At 46.4% G+C, this 19,100-nt stretch overlaps 1 protein-coding gene and 1 pseudogene across 1 annotated transcript; both read right to left on the bottom strand.

The window, feature by feature from the left end:
• Nucleotides 1-631: 631 nt before the first annotated feature.
• On the bottom strand, nt 632-5,011 carry LOC146339228 (olfactory receptor 2A14-like; annotated as a pseudogene).
• Nucleotides 5,012-8,956: 3,945 nt separating this feature from the next.
• LOC146339227 (olfactory receptor 5T7-like) lies at nt 8,957-10,201 on the bottom strand. Its single transcript, XM_084811661.1, has one exon. It carries the CDS (start codon nt 10,196-10,198, stop codon nt 9,248-9,250), a length of 951 nt encoding a protein of 316 aa, XP_084667787.1. The 5' UTR covers nt 10,199-10,201; the 3' UTR covers nt 8,957-9,247.
• Between the last annotated feature and the right edge of the window lie 8,899 nt (nt 10,202-19,100).

Genomic DNA, 19,100 nt, shown 5'->3' with positions numbered 1-19,100 from the left:
TCAACATAATCCGCGAAAGGTAAGTCACTTTCGTACATCCTTAGTTTGAGAATACCGAGTGTGTTTGCGTGACTGGTGTGACAACAGGCATATTGTATCTTGTGAGTTTACATTTTCCCCTGAGACATTCTGAGCAGGGTGGAGAAGTTCTAGTTCTTGAGGTATGGATGAAATCAAGTAAAGAATTACATAGGGAATCCAGTTTGGGAAACAAGTATATTTCTTTATGTTCATATCTGAACAAAAATTATGCTAGGGTGCTATTAGATGAGGCTGTTATTATGTGATCACCCTGCCTCATTCATGGAATTTTATTGGTAGCGTTGTCCAGATGTTGTCATCTTCCATCTGTAACCCTCTCATGTTTGCCCACTGCTTCTTCTGTCTCTTTTCTTACCACAAAAAAAATCTGTTAAGAAAGAAATGACAAAGTAGCTGCAGAATGCCTTTTGATCGATAGAGCTAGGAGCTGTCACTCTGGAAGCACCCTTCATCTATTGTCCCAATTATAGGCTACAAATGGTGATTAACTATAGCCCTGCTCACTAGAAATGGGCACAATCCTATGCTCAAGAGATGTCAGCTGAGAGGCAATATAGGATATGACAGAAGCCCCACTATGCTGGCCAAACTAAGCTGGAACAAATTCGTTGGAACGAATCCGCAAGATGGAGGACAGGATGTAGAAGTATGAGACAACAACAAATAGGAATGGGCCCAGACCCACAAAAATGGTTGCTACATGGATTGTTATTTTGCTGACATAGTTGTCACTGCAGGCAATTTTCAGCAGTGGCGGGAGGTCAGAAAAGATGTGGTGGATCTGGCTGGCACCACAAAAATATAAGTTGGATGCCAAGGCAGTGTGGACTGCTGCATCCAGGAAACCCCAGACCCAGACAACAGTGGCCATTACCATGCACACCCTTGCGCTCATGAGGCGAGAGTAACACAAAGGCTGGCAAATGGCGGCATACCGGTCATAAGCCATGACGGCCAACAGCCAGCACTCTTAACCTGAAAATGCCATCAGGAGGAACATCTGGGCAAGGCATTGGATGTAGGAGATGGTATGCCAGTGGTGAAGGAGATTTGCTAGAATCTTGGGACCGTGACCGTTGAGTAGCAAATGTCCAAGCAGGACAAGTGACAGAGGAAAATGTACATGGGGCTGTTTCTGTGAAACCCAGAAGAACAAACTCCATCACCTGTGTCTGATTGCTGACATCCAGGGGGAATGCAGAGATGATCTATGGGGAAAGAAGGATGGCGATTGAGGGCAGCACTCTCAGACAGGAGAGGGAAATGTGCTCACTTTCCCCATTGTGGGTAGGACAAGACCCTTTGGTTCTTTAAATCATAGGGAAGAATATTCAGGGTGCCTCTCTCTCTCTACCCCCCACTCACCTATCTTTGCTGTTACTTGCACTGTCAAACGCTAGACGGCAAACTCCTGCTCTTGTGCGTGCGTTGCTTTCATTGTTCTGTAAAATGCTATGGACAGTGATGATGATATTAAATTAGGAAGATATTCCTAACTAAGAGCATTCAGACCAGATCAAGCTGCCCAAGGACGAGGTCACTTTCTTTGCAGATTTTCATGCAAAGATGGCATTGCAGGGTTCACATTGCGGAGATGTCCTTGGGTGAATCATGGATGCAGTTGGAAACACTTACAACTTGTGGTTATGCTTCCTGCAGTCTCCTCCTCTGCATTGGGAGAGACAACAAACTACTACTGTGAAGGAAGGAGAAGGGGTGTGTGTGTGTGTGTGTGTGTGTGTGAGAGAGAGAGAGAGAGAGAAAGAGAGAGAGAGAGAGAGAGAGAGAGGTGGACTGTGGACATTCCTAGCTGGAACTAGCTGGAACTGGGAGAGCAGCAAGATGCTGATTGGAGATCTCCTGAAGGAGTATTTCTTTGCCTCCACATCTTCTCTCCTTTAATAAAGTAAATTATAATGTATTTTACCGAGACACCCAAAGTCTCCAGTGCTCTCTTAACCAAAGGAAATGAAGCCCTCAACCGATGCTCTCCATTGCTCAGAAGTGGGGAATGTATAACAATCTCATTGCCATTTCATTCGAGATCCTCTGGATTTTGCTTATGCCATCAGACTTTGCACTGGAGGTGATGGCCCATGATCTGTAGCCCTGTTGCGTTCAGTGTCAACTTGTAGAGCTCCAACCCTTTATTATTTCTGTTTCTATATTCTGAGTCTTTTCTACTTTTTAAGAATCTTTTGTGGTGGCCCAAACAAAGCATGTTTTTTTCTAACTGAGGATCACTCAATGCCAAGCAGAAGGACACTGCTGATAGAACCCCTGAACTAAAAATGGCGCAATCTTGTAGAAAGAAGCAAAAGAAGATAAGAGTCTTAGGGCAGGAAATATGAACTAAGAAGCATCCCAGTGCCCCATCAAGGGCCACAGGAATCTTTGCGTTTTCAAGCCCAGTTGGCAGAGAGCTCTGCAAGAGACCAGGGTGTTCTTGCCCAGCTTCTACAATCTGGTACCCTCTAGATGTGTTGGCCTACAACTCCTATCACCACCAGCCAGTATAGCCAATGGCTGGGGCTGATGGGACTAGTAGTCCAACATGCCAAGTTGGGGGTGGCTGCTCTCGCCTCATCTCTCATGGCAAGAGCACCTTGTAGTTTTGGGGGAAAGTATGGATGATGAGAATACAAGTGTTTTAGTCCTCAGCAGCTCCTGAACCTAAAGCTGGAACAATATCAGGTGGGTTGAGCAGCCTGTGGACCAACAACACATTCTGATCAGCAATAAGCTAGAGCAGTGTGCCCCAACCTGCTGCCCTCCAGATGTGCTGGACTGCAACTCCCATAATTCTGGGGATGATGGGCACCGCAGTCCAACACTTCTGGAGGGCACCAGGTTTACCCCCAGCATCCTATATGTCCTGGCAAGGGATCCTAGCATTTGCTGGGCTGCTTGTCTGGGGGGCTTGTGCAGTTGGGCTGAGCCTGAGGTGAGCTGCAAAGAAAGCTACTAACCTGGAGGCCCCACCACAGGGCGCCAGGTGGGGCTGAGCTCTTTCTCCCTCTGCCTAGGGATGTCAGAGAATTCCACCACGGATCTCGGTGAGGCCGAATGCCAGTGCATTCGGCCCACCAAACTCCGTGGCGGAATGGCCTGCCACCCCCCCTGCCCCCCGCGGATCCCCCCTGGGATGAGACTTACCTGGGGTGGATGTTCCGGACGGTGGCGGCTCCAGGGGCGGCTCCAGTGGCGGCGGCGGCAGCGGCGGCGGCTGGTCTTCCGACCAGCTGCCGCCGCCGCCATTTGCAGTCTTCCCCCCTCCCCCTTTCTTGATAGGCTATGTAAAGACTTACATAGCGTATCATGTCTGGGTTTAAAAAAAACAAACAAACGCGTACGCAAATGGCGGCGGCTATGGGCGCCGCCATTTGCGTTCCCTATTTTTGGTTGTCTTAGTCTACGTAAATATTTACGTAGACTAATACGGTGAAACTAAGGGGGAACGCAAATAGCGTAGCGGACGCTATTTGCGTTCCCCCTTATTTTCACCGTCTTAGTCTACATAAATATTTACGTAGACTAAGACAACCAAAAATAGGGAACGCAAATGGCGGCGGCCGTAGCCACCGCCATTTGCGTACGCGTTTTTTTTTTTAACCCAGACGTGATAGGCTACGTAAGTCTTTACATAGCCTATCACGGCTGACTGCAGGGACGCAAACAGCGGTGGCTATGGCCGCCACCATTTGCGTCCCTGCTAGCCAGCAGCTGGATGTCCGGCTGCTGGCGGAGCCAGCCGGTGGCTCTGCGGAATCCCTGTGGAGCAGAGCTGGCCGGCGAGGATTCCGGGGGGAGGGACGAAGCGCCTCCCCCCCCAGTGGAACCCGGCGGAGCCAGGTAAGGGGGGGTTTGTACATTCCTACCTCTGCCAGGATGTGGTGACAACCACCTCTGGGCTATCCCTCCACTTCCACCCCGGCTGGTCTCTCTAGCTCTTTCCAGCATTTCTGGAAGTGGGCAGCTTCTCTTTCCAGCTTCAAGAAGCCAGACCCCCCCTGGCATCCGAGTGGAGGAGAGGGCCTAGCTGCAAGTGCTTTGGAGGCGTCCCCATGCCTCACGGCCCGCCACACTCCCTGCATGGAATGAAGCTAGCAGAGTCTGGGCTGGGGCTGGGGGAGTAGCCCAGGAAGGCCCGTGGGGCGCTTCCTTTGCAGTTGCAACTCACTGCTAACAAGGAGTGATAAGGACCCCAGGGAAATAAAAGCAGTGTCCCTACTTTGGGGCTTTCGGGAAATGAGGAATGGAGCCCGGAAGAACAAGAGCAGTGGGATCAGATGTCATACAGCTCATCTGGATATTTATTTATCTGAAGGGTGGTTTTTTTTACCACCTTTGAATTAAACAATGCACAAAGCAACTAACAACAACTACAAAAAAAGTTGAAAACAACAACGTGCACATCATAAAACATCCTTACAAAAACACAATAAAAAACCAGCAATAATAAGCAACAAGTTAAACAGCAGGAGCAATAAAACATAGACCTTCATGATATTTTTGAAAGCTGAGGCAAACAGAACAGTGTTAGCCAGGTGCTGAAAATCCATCTGAGTAAGGCACCTGGTGAGCAACTCTGGAGAGCGGGGTTCACAGCCAGGGTGCCATGGCCACTTCTGAAAAGGCCCAGGCTGGATCTACACTTACCGCCTTTTTTCACTTCCAATGAGGTTTGGAATCCCCCAATCTCCGTTTGCCGCCTGTCTGATTTCTGCAGGCAGGGCCACCCAGAGAAGGACCAGCAAAGCTGATCTCAGCAAAAGAGCAGGCTTATGCCAGAGCAAGACCCAGCCTCTACAAAGCGATACTTAGTGATATTTGGTGGTGCTGAGTATTAAAATCCTTGGATCAACTTTGAGCCTTTCTATGCAGGGCTTTTGTTGTGTGCTCATGATTGCTCACTCATGTAGTTTGTGGTCCTTTACACGATGCCATCATCCGCCAGGACCTCTCCCATTCTTTGCAACCATTATCCAGGGGTGGGGGTGGGGTTTTTAATGAGGAAAGTCTGGTATTACTTAGAAATGGCAGTATGAGTGTCTCCTGTAATTGCACAGTTCTGCTATACAACATCACCATCTGGTGGCTGTATAATAAAACATATAGAGAGGCAGAGAAAGGAAAACCGTGGGGAAAAGGTTGTGTAAAGGAGCCGAGCTTAATCCCACAGAGAACCCAGAAGCAGAAGCCTCAGTAAAGGCGTAGGATAAAAGTCTCATGTAGAAATGCCCTTTGTTTTAGAGCAAAAGAAGCATTTATTTATTTATTTGCATAGTAGAACTGGCTCATTCTGCATGACTTTCATTCCCAGCAATGAACATGAGGTTCCTTTAGGTTTGTAGTTCTGCATCCCTGATGTGCTTCTCAGAGAAATGTGTTTGTCCACTCACACATCTGCCTGTACTTATAAAAGGTCCTGCTCTTCTGCTGCAGGGGGTTGGCACTCTATAAGCACATAAAATCTAGTCCCTAGTACCTTGCTAATTCTAACTCCCACAATAGTCGATTACTGTAATACATTGTACATGGGGCTGCCTTTGAGGATGGTGCAGAAACATCAGTTGGCACAGAATATGGAGTTTAACTGGGACCAGACGGTGAATGTATTAAGCTGGTTTTGTCTTGTCTGCATTGACTTCGGATTTGTTTCAGGGAAGCTTGCTTGACACCATCATTATTTTCTTTTCAGTGACAGGTTAAGGTTTTGTTGTTGTTTTCCCAGACCTTTTAAGGTCTTTGTTATTTTAATCCATTTGATATTCGGTAGCCCGATGTTTTGAATATATGTTACTGTGCTGGCTTTTGTATTGTTGTGTTTATTAGATTTATTGTCAGGTTTAGCATATTATTGTTCTGTGTTAAAATGATTGTACATCACCTAGAGAACTAGTTTTATAGGTGCATAATAATAATAGCTTTCTTTGCACATACTGTATTGCAAATCTCCCTCTTTCACTCCTCATCTTAAAGGAGGAGATTGACAGTTACAGTCCCTGTTTGCAATGCTTCCCTGCATTCTACATCTTTTTCAGCTTGTTCACTATTTTCCACATCCTCAGAGTACATCTCAGGGTTTTTAAACTATTGTAAAAAGGCTGACCATTTTCCTAATTTCTAACATTGAGAGTTGTTCACCAGCAGAAGAGATTGCCTTCAGAGGGAGTGGATTCTCCTTCGCTGGAGGTATTTAAGGCATTTGCTCATGTTTCTATGCCTCTATCACACATTTGCTGTATCACGCAAGTGCTCTATTGCGCTATTGCGCAATAGCACCATTGCATGATAGACCGATAGTGCACTTGCGTGATACAGCAAATGTGTGATAGAGGCATAGAAATGTGAAAGAAATCACCCATCCAGAAAGGAAGAAGTTTTAAAAAATCACATCTACAAAGGCGTTTTCAATGTCACTAGGCCACTATCACGCATTTGTTCAGCAATAACTATGCCCACGAATAGTGGCATAGTGAGATAGTGAGATAGGGGATATAGGTATTGCTGGACAAATGTGAGGTAGTGACATACTGAGATAGCGATATGGGGGGAGGTATGGCGCTATTTCGGTTTAACATTTTAATTTTTTTAAAGAAGTTAGAGGCTGCCCAGAGCACACCTATACAAAAGTGCTATTTCGGTGTAACACTTAAATTTTTTAAAAGAAGTTAGGGGCTGCCTGGAGCACACCTATACTTTGTGGGAACGGCCACCAGAGTTTAGTGGTAGGCACAGTGAAGTAAATGCCATGAGGTAGTGCAGAACTCTGATGGCCAGCCCTGAAATGGCGGAAACACAGGGGAAACACAGGCAGCAAAAACAATGGGGAAAGACCCCTTGACTAGCATCAGTGAGGTGAAAAACACACCCCTGGGCAGGGCTACCATGTCGGAGTAAATGTGGAGGGTGGTGCACACCACAACAGAAATGCAGACAAGCAGAATTAAGGAAAACAATCAGACTAAAAGTAGTCTCAGAAGAACCGTTTTTGAGGCATGAAACTCCAGAGTGGCTGCGAGATGGTCACAACGTCATGCATCCCTAATGACGTCCAAACACAGCCAGCTCAGAGTAAGTCACTTGGGGAGACACCTCCCTGCTGGCAGTGGTGGAGAGAAAGCTTGCGAAGCAGAAGGAATGGCACACAGTGGCAAAAGTGGCAGGGCACAACAAACCAATTATGCCACATCTTTTTAGGAAAAGGCGGGTAAATTCACTGGGGTCATCCATTTTCTTTAAAGGGTGACCCATTTGAGCTGTGTGGAGGTGCACTCATCAGTGTTTGGTCAGATGGGGGACCTTCTCTTCCAGACTGAGGCCTATCCCTGTTTGCTACTGAAGGAGCTATACACAGCACTGACTGGCTGGCCTGTATGACAAACATGAAGCTACCTTCACCACCATTGCCAGCTCTTGGAGAATGCTTTTTCTTCTCTTTTTTTAAAACCGAACTGGTTGGCGTGTTGTTGTTGTTTTAATTAAGGCTCATACAGTCATTTTATTGCATCATCCTGAAAGGTGAGAAAAGAGGGGGATCGCAGAAGCATGGAGGGAGGGCCATCGAAGCAGAGGACATCCACACTGGATCCAGAGCAAGTGCATGTGTCATTTGTGACCTGCGGTCAGGAGGAAAAACTCCCACACTGACCTCTGTGAGTCAGACTGGGTGCACAGCACACAACCCAACACTGTGATGGGTGAGGAGGCCCCATGCCTTCTGTGTAGCCTCAACAACTAGAACTGCTTGAGGGTTGCAGGCCCAAAGATTTACAGCATTCCCCAGTGACCATGGATGCTTCCAAAGAGGGCTTTTATTATGCACCTGCCCTGCCTCATTCATGGAATTTAACAGGGGGTCCCAAAATTGCCACCTTCAGTTTGTAGCACTCCCATGTTTTCCGATGGCTTCTTCCGCCTTGTTCCTTACTGCAAAAAAAATGTTATGGAGGAAAGGATGGAATAGCTGCCCAAGGCCTTTTGACTGGCAGTGCCAGGAGCCCTCCATCTGGAAGCACCCAACATGGTACTGGCATTCAGTATTTTGGGTCTGGAGGCTGAAGCACTCAGCTCTCCTGGAAAGCTAGAAAGGCACTGTGACTGAATGTCCTCAAAATGTCACCGCTATTTCAAGGGTTCCCCACAGGAACAGCCTTCCTGTGACACCAACAGCCAGTGAATATGGCTGTTCAAGGGGAAGAATCCTGAGGCCAGAGAAGTCCCACAACATTGAGGTGTGTTTAACAATAAAAATGAAGGCACCTTTCCAAGTGTTACGTGAATGTGTGCGGGTGGGGGGTGGGAGAGTAGAAAGAAGACAGCTCCCTTAATAAAATGGTACCACAATGTTTAAAAGACAGCCTGCTCCTGGAGGAGGTTCTGTTCCACATCACTCTGCCATCTGAAGTGTGGCTGGTGGCTACAAGGTAAAGGGCCTTCTCGGCATTTGCCTCCAGGCTCTGGAACTCGCTTCCTTGGGAGGCCTGGTCAGCCTCGTCCTTGTTGACATTTCAGAAGCTGGTGAAGGACTCTTTGTTGGGGGCCCAGTGACAGAGCCCCTGCTTTGCATCCAGGAGGTCCCAGGTTCAATCCCCGGCAGCATCTCCAGCTGAAAGGATCAAGTAGCAGGTGACAGGAAAGATTCCTTTGCCTGCAACTTTGGATTGCTGCTGCTGCCAGTCAGGCTAGGTAAGCTGGGGCTAGATGGTCCAGAGTCTGACCTGCTATAAAGCAGCATCCTCTGTTCCTCAAGGGACACACTCCCTCAAGAGGTCTATATGCTTGTCTGCCCCACTGCTGGAGCCAAACATTGGGGAAAGAAACAGGAGTATGAAAACACAGGGACATTTTTAAAAGCAGGCCTGCACACAGCACTGCTACAGAGCACACTTTTTAAAAGCCCGCTACAGAGCAAAATATTTATTAACAGCTCTTCAGTCTAAATAAATAAAGGAAACAACAGCTTTATTGGACGGGGCTTGGCCTGTCTCAGCACATATCCACAATTCTCTGAGCTTCTTTCTGAATGAGTAGTCACGAGCTCAGCTGTAAACAAACCTACAGGAAGTGTCTGTATGGTCTTGGAGGATTAGCTCAATGCCACCTATAAAATGAAATAAGGCCTGCATCTATGTAGTTTACTAAGGGCAAAGATGGGGGTTCAGAGCAGAGGAGCCATCTTGCCTAAGTTTGCCCATCTCTTCTACCAGGTGGAAGTATATCCTTTCTTCTCTCCACCCAGAACCTTCTGCAGGGCTCCCTTCACCTCCTTGTTGCGGAGGCTGTAGATGAGGGGGTTCAGCATGGGGGTGATGATACAGTACAGTGTGGAGATTAGGGTGTCGATCTCCAAGGAGTAGCCTGTACTGGGGCGGTTGTAGTTCACATTTGCCATCCCAAAGTAAATGGTGACAACAATCATGTGAGAGGCACAGGTAGAGAAGGCCTTGTGCCTGCCAGTATTAGAGCGGATCCGCAAGATGGCAGATAGGATGTAGACATAAGAAAGGATGATGAACAAGAAAGGACTCAAGCCCATGAAGATGCTGGCCAGATGGAGAGTGATCTCATTGACGTAGGTGTCACTGCAGGCAATTTTCAGGAGAGGTGGAACGTCACAGAAGATGTGGTCAATCTGGTTGGCCCCACAGAAGGACAAATTTGTGGCCAGAGTGGTATGAATGGCTGAGTCAAGGAAGCCCCAAATCCAAGAAGCGATGGCCAGAGGAATACGTACCTGACTGCTCATCAGATTTCGGTAATGCAGTGGTTGACAAATAGCAACGTAGCGGTCGTAGGCCATGACAGCCAGCAGTGCACACTCAGACCCCGCAAATGTCATCAGGAAGAACATCTGGGCCATGCACTGGTTGTATGCGATGGTGTGGCTCTGGCGCAAGAAGTTCACCAGGATTTTGGGAACGGTGACAGATGAGTAGCAAACATCTAAGCAGGACAAGTGGCTGAGGAAAAAGTACATGGGGCTGTGAAGGCGCGAATCCAGCTGGATCAGGGTGACTATTGTGGTGTTCCCAATTACGGTAACCAAATAGATGGCTAGGAACACTAAGAAGAGGTAGATGTGGCCATGCGGAACACCCGAGAAGCCCAGGAAGACAAACTCTGGCACCTGTGTCCAATTGCTGATGTCCATGGGGCCCACAAAGCTGATCTGTGGAGAAAGAACAAAAGGAAATAGAGTGTGGAATCGTTGCAACGGCACTGAGGTTTCTTGCGCATAAAGAGGTGGGGACTGAGCACCATTCTTACACTTGCTGTTATCCCAACTTCACATTCTCAGCTTCCTCTGTGGCTTCAGAGCTGGAACAAAGAGAGAGCCAGGATATTTGGTGCCCCATCCAAACCCTCCCTTGGGTGTCTCAAAGGATGGGTTTGGGCTATGCTAGGGCTCTGAGTGTTCACTTTTTTGCATTTTGCAAAAAAAGGGAATACACATTCTGGTTCATATGGGTAGATCGCTTTTAGATTGGGGTGGCGTTTATTTGGCCTCCCTTGTAAAGCTTGGCATTCTTGCTCTGTCTGAAGTTATGTGTTCCCCAGGCACCTTTTGCCTGGCACCTGCTCTCTTGCCTGTGGAAGCTGAGAACTGCATGGGTTGGGTTAGTCTGGGTTGGCCAGCAAGGAGCTGATGGGCAGATGGCCTTCCCTTGGGTCAAGGAGGTGGGTGACACAACCCTGACCATGCGAACAAAGAGGAGATGCTAACCATATTGGGGTGGGGCAGGGGGACCACAGCAGTATCCCTTCCCCCAGACTCTTTGCATTCAGTATCCCTACCAACAGGGATTTCTCCTGAATATCACATTGCACTTTTAGTAGTATTACTCATCAGTAATTAGCATTGGGGGGGGGGGGGGCTGGGTCCTATGTGAAGTATTTTGTTTTTAAAACCTGTTTAAAGATGCAAATTTCCCAGGCAGAGCAAAAACGCTGCCCTTCCCGTTGAGGTGCTTACGACACCATTAGTGCTCAGCCCCACTGCTGCTCTCTCCTGCACTTTGTAGCCAGGATGGACTGCATTCAAGCCTTGTTTGTCCTGCACCAGTTCATTGAAATGACATGGAAAGGATTTGTTAAGGGGAATCCAGAAAATCCACCATTTATAGATTCCTGTATGATAGCATCTTCCCTTGCTGGCAATGAACTTCACATAGGAGCGGAGATGAGGGGAGTGAAGACTGCAAGGTTAATAACAGAGCTGTTTTTATATCTCAGATTCACACACCCCAAGTTGCCATCTTATATGGCATGCCAGTATAGGGAAAATATGTTTTGTTCTATTTGTCACCCCCTTGTAAAAAAGGAATGACTTCAAGGAGGAGGGAGCGGGAGCGAACCCTGGCTGGTCAGAACCCACGCCCCGCTTTGGCTTTAGCCCTGGAAATAACTGAGAAGGGCTCTTGCCAGGCTGGCAAAATCTGCCCCCTGCAAGGGAAGGAGAAATGTCTTGAAAAGAAAGGGCAGCCATTATGCTTGAATGAGCAACTCAAGAGTCTGAGGTAGATGAGGCCAGTTTCCTGCATAGGCCTCATCTCTTAGTAGTAGCAGCATGTCTGCTTCTGTCTGAGAATGGCCTCCTCCTTCATCTTGCTTCTTTTTACCTCACAACTGCTAGGCTGCCATGCTGCTGCTTGACCTTTTTTGTAAGGGGCAGATGGAAGGAGTCACAGAACTCCTGCTAAGAGATTAGGCCTACTGTGTGGGGAACAGGCCTAATTTGCCCCAAATGCATGAGGGGAGGGCAGAAGGTAGATCTCCAGATGTTTTGAACTTCAGCTCCTAGAAGACCCTGCTAGCATGGCCAAGGGCCAGGAATGGTGGGAGCTGAAATCCATGGCATCACTTTCACCCCCCGCCCCCTCGCAACCGTGCAGCATTTCAGCTTCGAAGTAGCTTCTGGTGGGATACACTCGGGGTTTACTGCGCACTTCCCTAACAGACTCCACCGTGCCCTTTTTTTGCCATTATACCTAAATGCGCAGCTGTGCAGTCCCGTGAGTGTGGGGGTGCCACACTTCAGTGGCTGTTTTGTACTTTAGGGACTCTGCTGTGTCTTTCTGTCCCTCGTTAGGTAAAAAGGTTAGGTTAGTTTTTGTGAACCGCCCAGAGAGCTTCGGCTATTGGGCGGTATAGAAATGAAATAAATAAATAAATAAATAAATAAAAGTGAGTGTCTTGCGCTCCTTCATTTCCACGCCATCGGTTTGTCAGTTCCCTAGCCTGAGACTCTTGCGATGGTTCGCACTCACAAGCGTAAGTGGTACGTGCCTACCCATCGCTCCGAAATGGTGGCTGGAGCAATGTTGGTCCTCCCCCAAGACCCCCCCCACACACCTCTTGGGCACTGAGTCCAAAAGCAACCGTTGCAAAAATGCAAAGCTGCAAAAATGTGCGAAAGTGTGATTAAAAAGATGAAAACGTCTCTCTGTGCCGCTGTAACTGCTCAGCTGCAAAGGGACGGGGGGAGCAAACGGGCATCACAGAGTGACGCAAGCTCTATGCACGCCAACAACACGCCCACTGCAAAATGTGAAGTCGATCTGGGGAAGGGACCAACGGTTCGCAACTGCGGGAAACCCACAGCAAACCAAAAACATCGCAGCAAAACGCCTCCTTGGAAATCCACATTTTCTAGAAGAAAACCACGGATGGCTGCGAAGTGGCAACTGCGTCATCTAATCTAAAGGACCTTGACTCGCACCCTCCCTGGAGTAAAATGCTCGTGTAGATGTCCCCCCAAACATCTGGAGATCTGCTTCCTGTCCACCCCTGAATAATGGTTGCCCTTTATTGTCAATACATTTCTCCTTCCCTGGAGTGGGGAAGATTTCGGCAGCCCTGACAGAAACCCTTGTCAGGTATAAGACTAAAGACAAAAAGAGGTGAAATCTGTCCCGCACCTCTGCACGCCAAGGCAAGGAGAAATTTCTTGAAAATAAAGGCCTGTTCTTCTGTTAAGAGACAAGGCCTATGTGAGGAACAGGCCTAAGATGCCCCTCTCAGCTATTTCCAGGGCTAAAGACAAAAAGGGCAGGAGCAGTGAGCACCCACTGTTCACCCCTCCCCTTCTCCACTCAGTCATTCCTTTTTTAAAAATGGGAAAACAATACAATACACATAAACATAAATATAACAATATTGGAGGATATTTTTTATATATATTATTGGTACTAAGATTGCAATGGTCCTGGCACACAAACAGCCCAGATTTCTCACTGAAGATCTTTTCACTTCTCACGCCATCTAACCATGCTTTTGCCCACTTCTTTTCCAGAGGAACACACACAGATACGGTGTCCAGTGTGCCTTTCAATTGTGCTCTTGCACAATGGCACTATGCACAATTGTACCTTTTAGATTTGGTAAAATTTCTAAAACGTCTCTTTCCAGGCTCACCAACCAGGCCTCAAAGAAGGAGAGGCGCTAGTGATGTCACATGACTGCTGGCTATTACGGGGGACAGGGCCAGACTGGAACTTCCAGCCTTGATTCCAGCTATGTATGAGCAGATTTCTGCAACAACAGCAAAAGAATACCAGGCGAATTATAACTGGATTCAGGAGAGAGCTGAACAATACATTTTTTAAAAAGAAGAAAAATCCGGCCAAAAATATGCATTTCCTCCATAAGCTAAAGTGTGAAAAGTTAGAGGAAGTTAGAGGAAGGTAACCACCCAGAAGCATTCAATGAACAGGTGGACAAGAACTTTCTTTAACCATCTTGACTGTGTGTGAGACAGAGTACAAACGGGTGGTTAAATGCATTAAGAGGCAACTAATGTGTGCTATATGTCATCAGGAACCCTCCCCCCCTTCATGTCTTACAATATTCCACTCCATTCCTCTGGAAGGAGGTCCTGGTCAGGGAGTGAGCTTGCATTGTCGGAGCGCGCATGGACTGTAGCGGTAAGCCCATAACACTTCCCTGGTGTGTCTCCCTGTTCTGGGAATTCCCTCCCAGGAAGCTCACATGGCTTATTGATTGTTGGAACACCCTTACACAAGGAAAGAAAAATGGGGATCAGAGGCTGTGAGGGGAACTCTCCTAGCTACATCTGAGGAATAGTATAGAACCATAACTTTGGGGAGCTTTCAGATTTACTGAAGAGATCTATTTATGCCTAAAAGCCATTGACAGATGCCCCCTCTTCCATGAATATGTTTAATCCCCCCCCCCGAAAACCATCTAAGTCAGTGACTATCACCATATTTTATGGTAGTGAATTCCATAAATTATTTATGCATTCTGTGAAGAGGGATGGGGTTTTTTTGTCTGTCTGAATCTACATCCAACCAATTTGATTGGTTGGCCGTGAGTTCTAGTGCACTAAAAGATGGAGAGATAGAGAAACCTCTATCCACTTTCTCCGCAATGTTACCATCCTCAACCACATCCACCCTTTCCTTTTTTTCTAAACTAAGAAGCCCCTAAAATTATATCATTTCCTCATAGTGGAGTTGCTCCAGCCCCTTGATTGCCATTTCCGCACTTTTTCCATCTCTATCCTTCATGAAATTCAGTGAACCGTACGCAGTATTTCAAGTGTGGCCACTCCATCGATTTTTACGCAGAGATTGCAATATTGGCAGTTTTATTTTCAGCCCCTTTCCTAATTCCCAACATGTGAATTGCCTTTTTCACAGCAGCCTTACATTGGGTTGATATTTTTATCGAGCTATCCACCCAACCCCAAGATCTGTTCCCTGATTTGTCATAGCCAGTTCAGACCTCATTAGTATGTATGTGAAGTTAGGATTTTTTTTGTTTTGCCCCCATGTGCATCTATATGGAATCTCATTTTCTATATTGTTACCTCCAGTTAAGAGAGATGCTTTGATGCTCTTGGCTTTTCATCATCCTGATATCATCTGCAAACTTGGCCACCTCACTAACTGCTAACCCCTAACATCAGATCATTTATGAGTCAGTTAAATAGCACCAGTTCTAATACAGATGATCCCAGCATTACTTTGTCCATTGTGAGACCTGGCCGCTTATCCCTACGTTGAATTCCACTTCCTGTTTTTTAACTGGTTACTGATCCATAGGAGACCCTGGCCTCTCATCCCACCACAGCTCCATTTATTCAGGAGCCTTTGATGAGGGTCTTTATCAAAAGCTTTTTGGCAGTCCAAGTATAAAGTGTCTAAGGCAGCCTTAAAGTGTCTAAGGTGCCCTCCAGATGTTTTGGACTGCAGCTTTCATCGTTCCCTGCCAGCATGGCCACTGGTCTCTGTTGAAGACCTCGGAGAACTGCTACCAGTCAGCAGAAACCACAGATCCATCAATGCGGTCATTATTACAAGGCAGTGTCATGCATCCTCCCAGTTCTTTTACACTGTTCCATTCATTTCAAAGGAGCTCGTACAAGATAAAGTCATCGTGAGCTGTGCTACTGCTCATGGTATGCTCGGTCATCGTGTAACAGCAAATGGCCACAGCTCCTTTAACTGTTTTTTTTTTTAAGTTTTGATTTTTTTTTTTTGAAATGTTGGTTAATGTAAGGAAGATGAAGATCCTTGCTGAGGAGTTGGGGCATGTTAAAGACAAGATGGAAGGGCATAATTACACCTTTAATTGAAATGGCTAATAAGTTGGGAACTGATTCTTGTCTTGGTATGAAAGAGGGAGAAAAACACACACACACATCCATTTTCTCCACACCATGCATAATTTTATAAACCTCTATCTTGTCCCTGCTCACTTACCCTTTTTCTAAGCTATAGAGCCCAACATTTTTTAGTCTTTCCTTATAAGGGAGTTGCTCCAGATGCTTGATCATTTTGGTTGCCCTTTTCTGCAACTTTTCCAGTTCTACAATATCCTTTTTGAGGTGGTGATCAGGACTATACATTTTATGTATCATCTTATGGAATTCACTGTTAAAACATCTGATGATGGACACTTACTTAGATTACTATAGGATTAGACCTGCATTAGATGACTACAAAAGGGGATTAGAAGTAGAATTCTGTCACCATTAGCTATGGCAAAATAGGATAACTATGCTATGTAATATCTACCTGAATCTGCTAGAAGAAGATGCCATCAATATACACATGACCTGCAGCTCTGTTTCTTCTTTCATCTGGTTCCATGAACATTCTGGACTGATGTCTGGAGGGGGTAAATGGCTGGATGAGGTCTAATAAACTGAGGATTAATCCAGATAAGACAGTGGTGCACCTGGTCAGGAAAGGGACCAACTCTGGAGTTGAGATCCAGCCTGTTTTGGATGGGGGTTTCACTCCCCTTGTAAAACCAAGTTCATAGTTTGGGAGTGCTCTTGGATCTGGCTTTGCATCTGGATATTCATATAGTGGTTGTGGTCAGGGATGCCTTTGCCCAGCTTAGATTGTGCCTATTCCTGAGAAGGTCTAACCTGGACATGATGACAGATATCTTCATTACTAGGTTACTGGCTTGTGCTCTACATGGGGCTACCTCTGAAGAGTATCCAGAAAGAAACTAAAGTTGGTCCAGAATGCAGCAGTGAGAATGCGTGTGGGTACTCACCAATGGGAGCATAGGACACTGATTTTGAAACAGCTGTACTGGCTACCAATTTCTGGGCACAATTCAAAGTGTTGGCAATTATCTTTAAAGCCCTAAATGGGTCTACTATGGTATCTAAGGAACCATCTTCTCCCATAACCACCCACCCATGTCATGTCATGGATTGGGGACATTTCTGAACAAAGATTTATCAGCCGCCCGAATAACTGCTCTGTTAAAAGTTGAAGGGAAAAGCACTCTTTAATCTGGGATTGATCGATCCTGTGTCTGAATTAACCACCTTTATACAAAGGTAATTAAATTTTTCCTTCATTTAAGTTCTTCATTTTGTTCAAAAATAGAATGAAATGTATTAATAAAAGGCACTATGGATATTAAAACATAAAAAATAAAATGAATCAAACAGTACAGCCCCAAATATCCTTCGTTCTCTTATTGTGTCCCACTGGTGCAAAACTGGGGCGACCAGTTTCTTCCCAAAGTCAGGCAGGCAAGTTTTTAAAACAGTGGATTTCCTTCTCACCCTTTTAAAAATATTTTCTCTTGTCTTCCAAAAGAGTTAGCTTGATCTTCAGCCTCCAAGCAACCAGTCTGATCTCTCCACCCTGGAGGGAAAATGAATGTTATAACTAGCCATCTCCCTAACAGCTGTTGGGGAGGCTCCTTTCCATGTCCTATCTGTGGCTGAGGCACAGCTTGTTGGGACATGAGACTGGGCCTTTTCTGTGGGCACATCTTGCCCCAGGAGATCCATTTGGCCCCCTATCTCACACTGTTCTTCATTGCTTGGTTAAAATCTATTTATTCTGGCAGGCATTTGCCTTGCTGTATTGAAGTTCTTAGGTTGGTGAGCCGTTACCTTAGCCATTGTACACCTGCTGTGCCTGCGTGTACCTGTCATTTATTTATATTGTTTTAGCTTATGTTTTGCTATTATTTTATTGGTAACTGCTGTGAGCTGCCCTGGGCAATGCAAAATGAATGGGAAGGGTGGGATATAATTTAAAAATAAGTAAATACACAAATAAATATATAGCTCAATAATGCTTCAGTTCAAACTTGAATGTTATCACTTTTCAGCACTTAGGTCACAAAAGCTGAGCCTGGAAAAGCAGAACCTCTATGTGCAGCAGACACAGGGTTCCTCTAAGCAAACTGCTGGTGCACAAAATAGGGAGGACTATTGCTTTGCTTGGGGGCTTTCTGGAGGCATCTTGTGGGCTACAGTAGGAAGCAGGGTGCTGAATTAGATGGACTCACTGAGGTCTGATCCAGCAGGGCTGTTCTTACGTTCTTTGTTATCTGTGCCAATGTGTTTGCCGGAGACACCAGGGATACTGGAAAGAGGATCTCAAGCCAGGCCGTCCATCAATCTGAACAAGTGGTCAATGCTTGCCTGTGTGTGTGTGGCCCCCTGTTTAGCAAAGGGGCAAAACTGCTGAGAACCGTGTTCTGCCTTCCCCAGCCAGGAGCACAATTCCCCTAACCTTAACCCCTGCCCAGTAATAGACACCTGGATGGCCCCCTTTGCTTCCCTTGTCTTACCTGTTTGGGAACCAGATCCTGCGCTCCCTGCATTGTGAAGCTGGTAATGACGGGGGAGAAGGTATTTAATGCTCTGCAGGGTCCAAAGGGACTCAGTCACATTGCCAACACTGAGGTGAGAAATCTGTGGAAAGGTACTCAGCCCAATGGAACTAGGATGAAGTTCTCTCAAAGACTCTGTCGTTAGCCTTCCTCCCACCCTCGGTTGCATCCAAATAACCCCAAGCTGAGCATACAGCCCTCTTCCTCCCAGCCCGTTGATCCTTGTCAGAGAGACCCATTATTAACTCTGCTCTCCCAAATGTTCCCACATCTGACTCCAATGAGCATAGAACCAGTTTTGCAGGGTGTGGGGGGCAAAAAATATTTTCCTTGGGAAGGGTGAATTTCCAGAATGCAATGGAGACATTTTATAAAAAGATGTTTCTTTTGGCCTATATAAAGCTTGTGTGGCTAGAGGACTCCAAATGTAACATGGCATCTGTTTTATAAAAGGACATGTTTGTCCTTGTCCCATCTGAAAAAGCTATCATGCGTATAGAAAAGTTTCAGAAAAGGGTGACCAAAATGATGCAGCCTTCCCCAACCTGGTGCCCTCCTGATGTGTTGTACTACAGATCCCACCATCCCAGGCTACCATTTGCTGTGGAAGGGATTAGAGCAACTTTCCTGCAAGAAAAGACTGAAGGATTTAGGGCTTTTAAAAGCTGGGAGCCTGAGAGAGGTTTATAAAATGATTCATGGTGTGGAGAAAGTGGACAGAGCGATTTCCCTCCCCACCCATATAATCACTGAAATTGATTGATAGGATCAGGACACACACACACACACACACACACACATGCACACACACTTTTCCACCTATTTATGGAGTTTGCTGCCATCAAAGATGCAGCTACTAGCTTAGATGGCTAAAGGGGGGTAGACAAATTCCTGGAAGAGGAGAGGTCTATCAATGACTATTAGGGCTTCTT

The sequence above is a fragment of the Heloderma suspectum genome, chromosome 7 (genome assembly GCF_057233095.1).
Source record: "Heloderma suspectum isolate Gila_16-S chromosome 7, 16-S_ref, whole genome shotgun sequence".
Lineage (NCBI taxonomy): Eukaryota > Metazoa > Chordata > Lepidosauria > Squamata > Helodermatidae > Heloderma > Heloderma suspectum.
This window is presented reverse-complemented; position numbering and strand designations above follow the sequence as displayed.

Coding starts and splice junctions, on each gene's coding strand:
- LOC146339227 (XM_084811661.1), bottom strand. CDS start 10,198: ATGGACATCAGCAATTGGACACAGGTGCCAGAGTTTGTCTTCCTGGGC.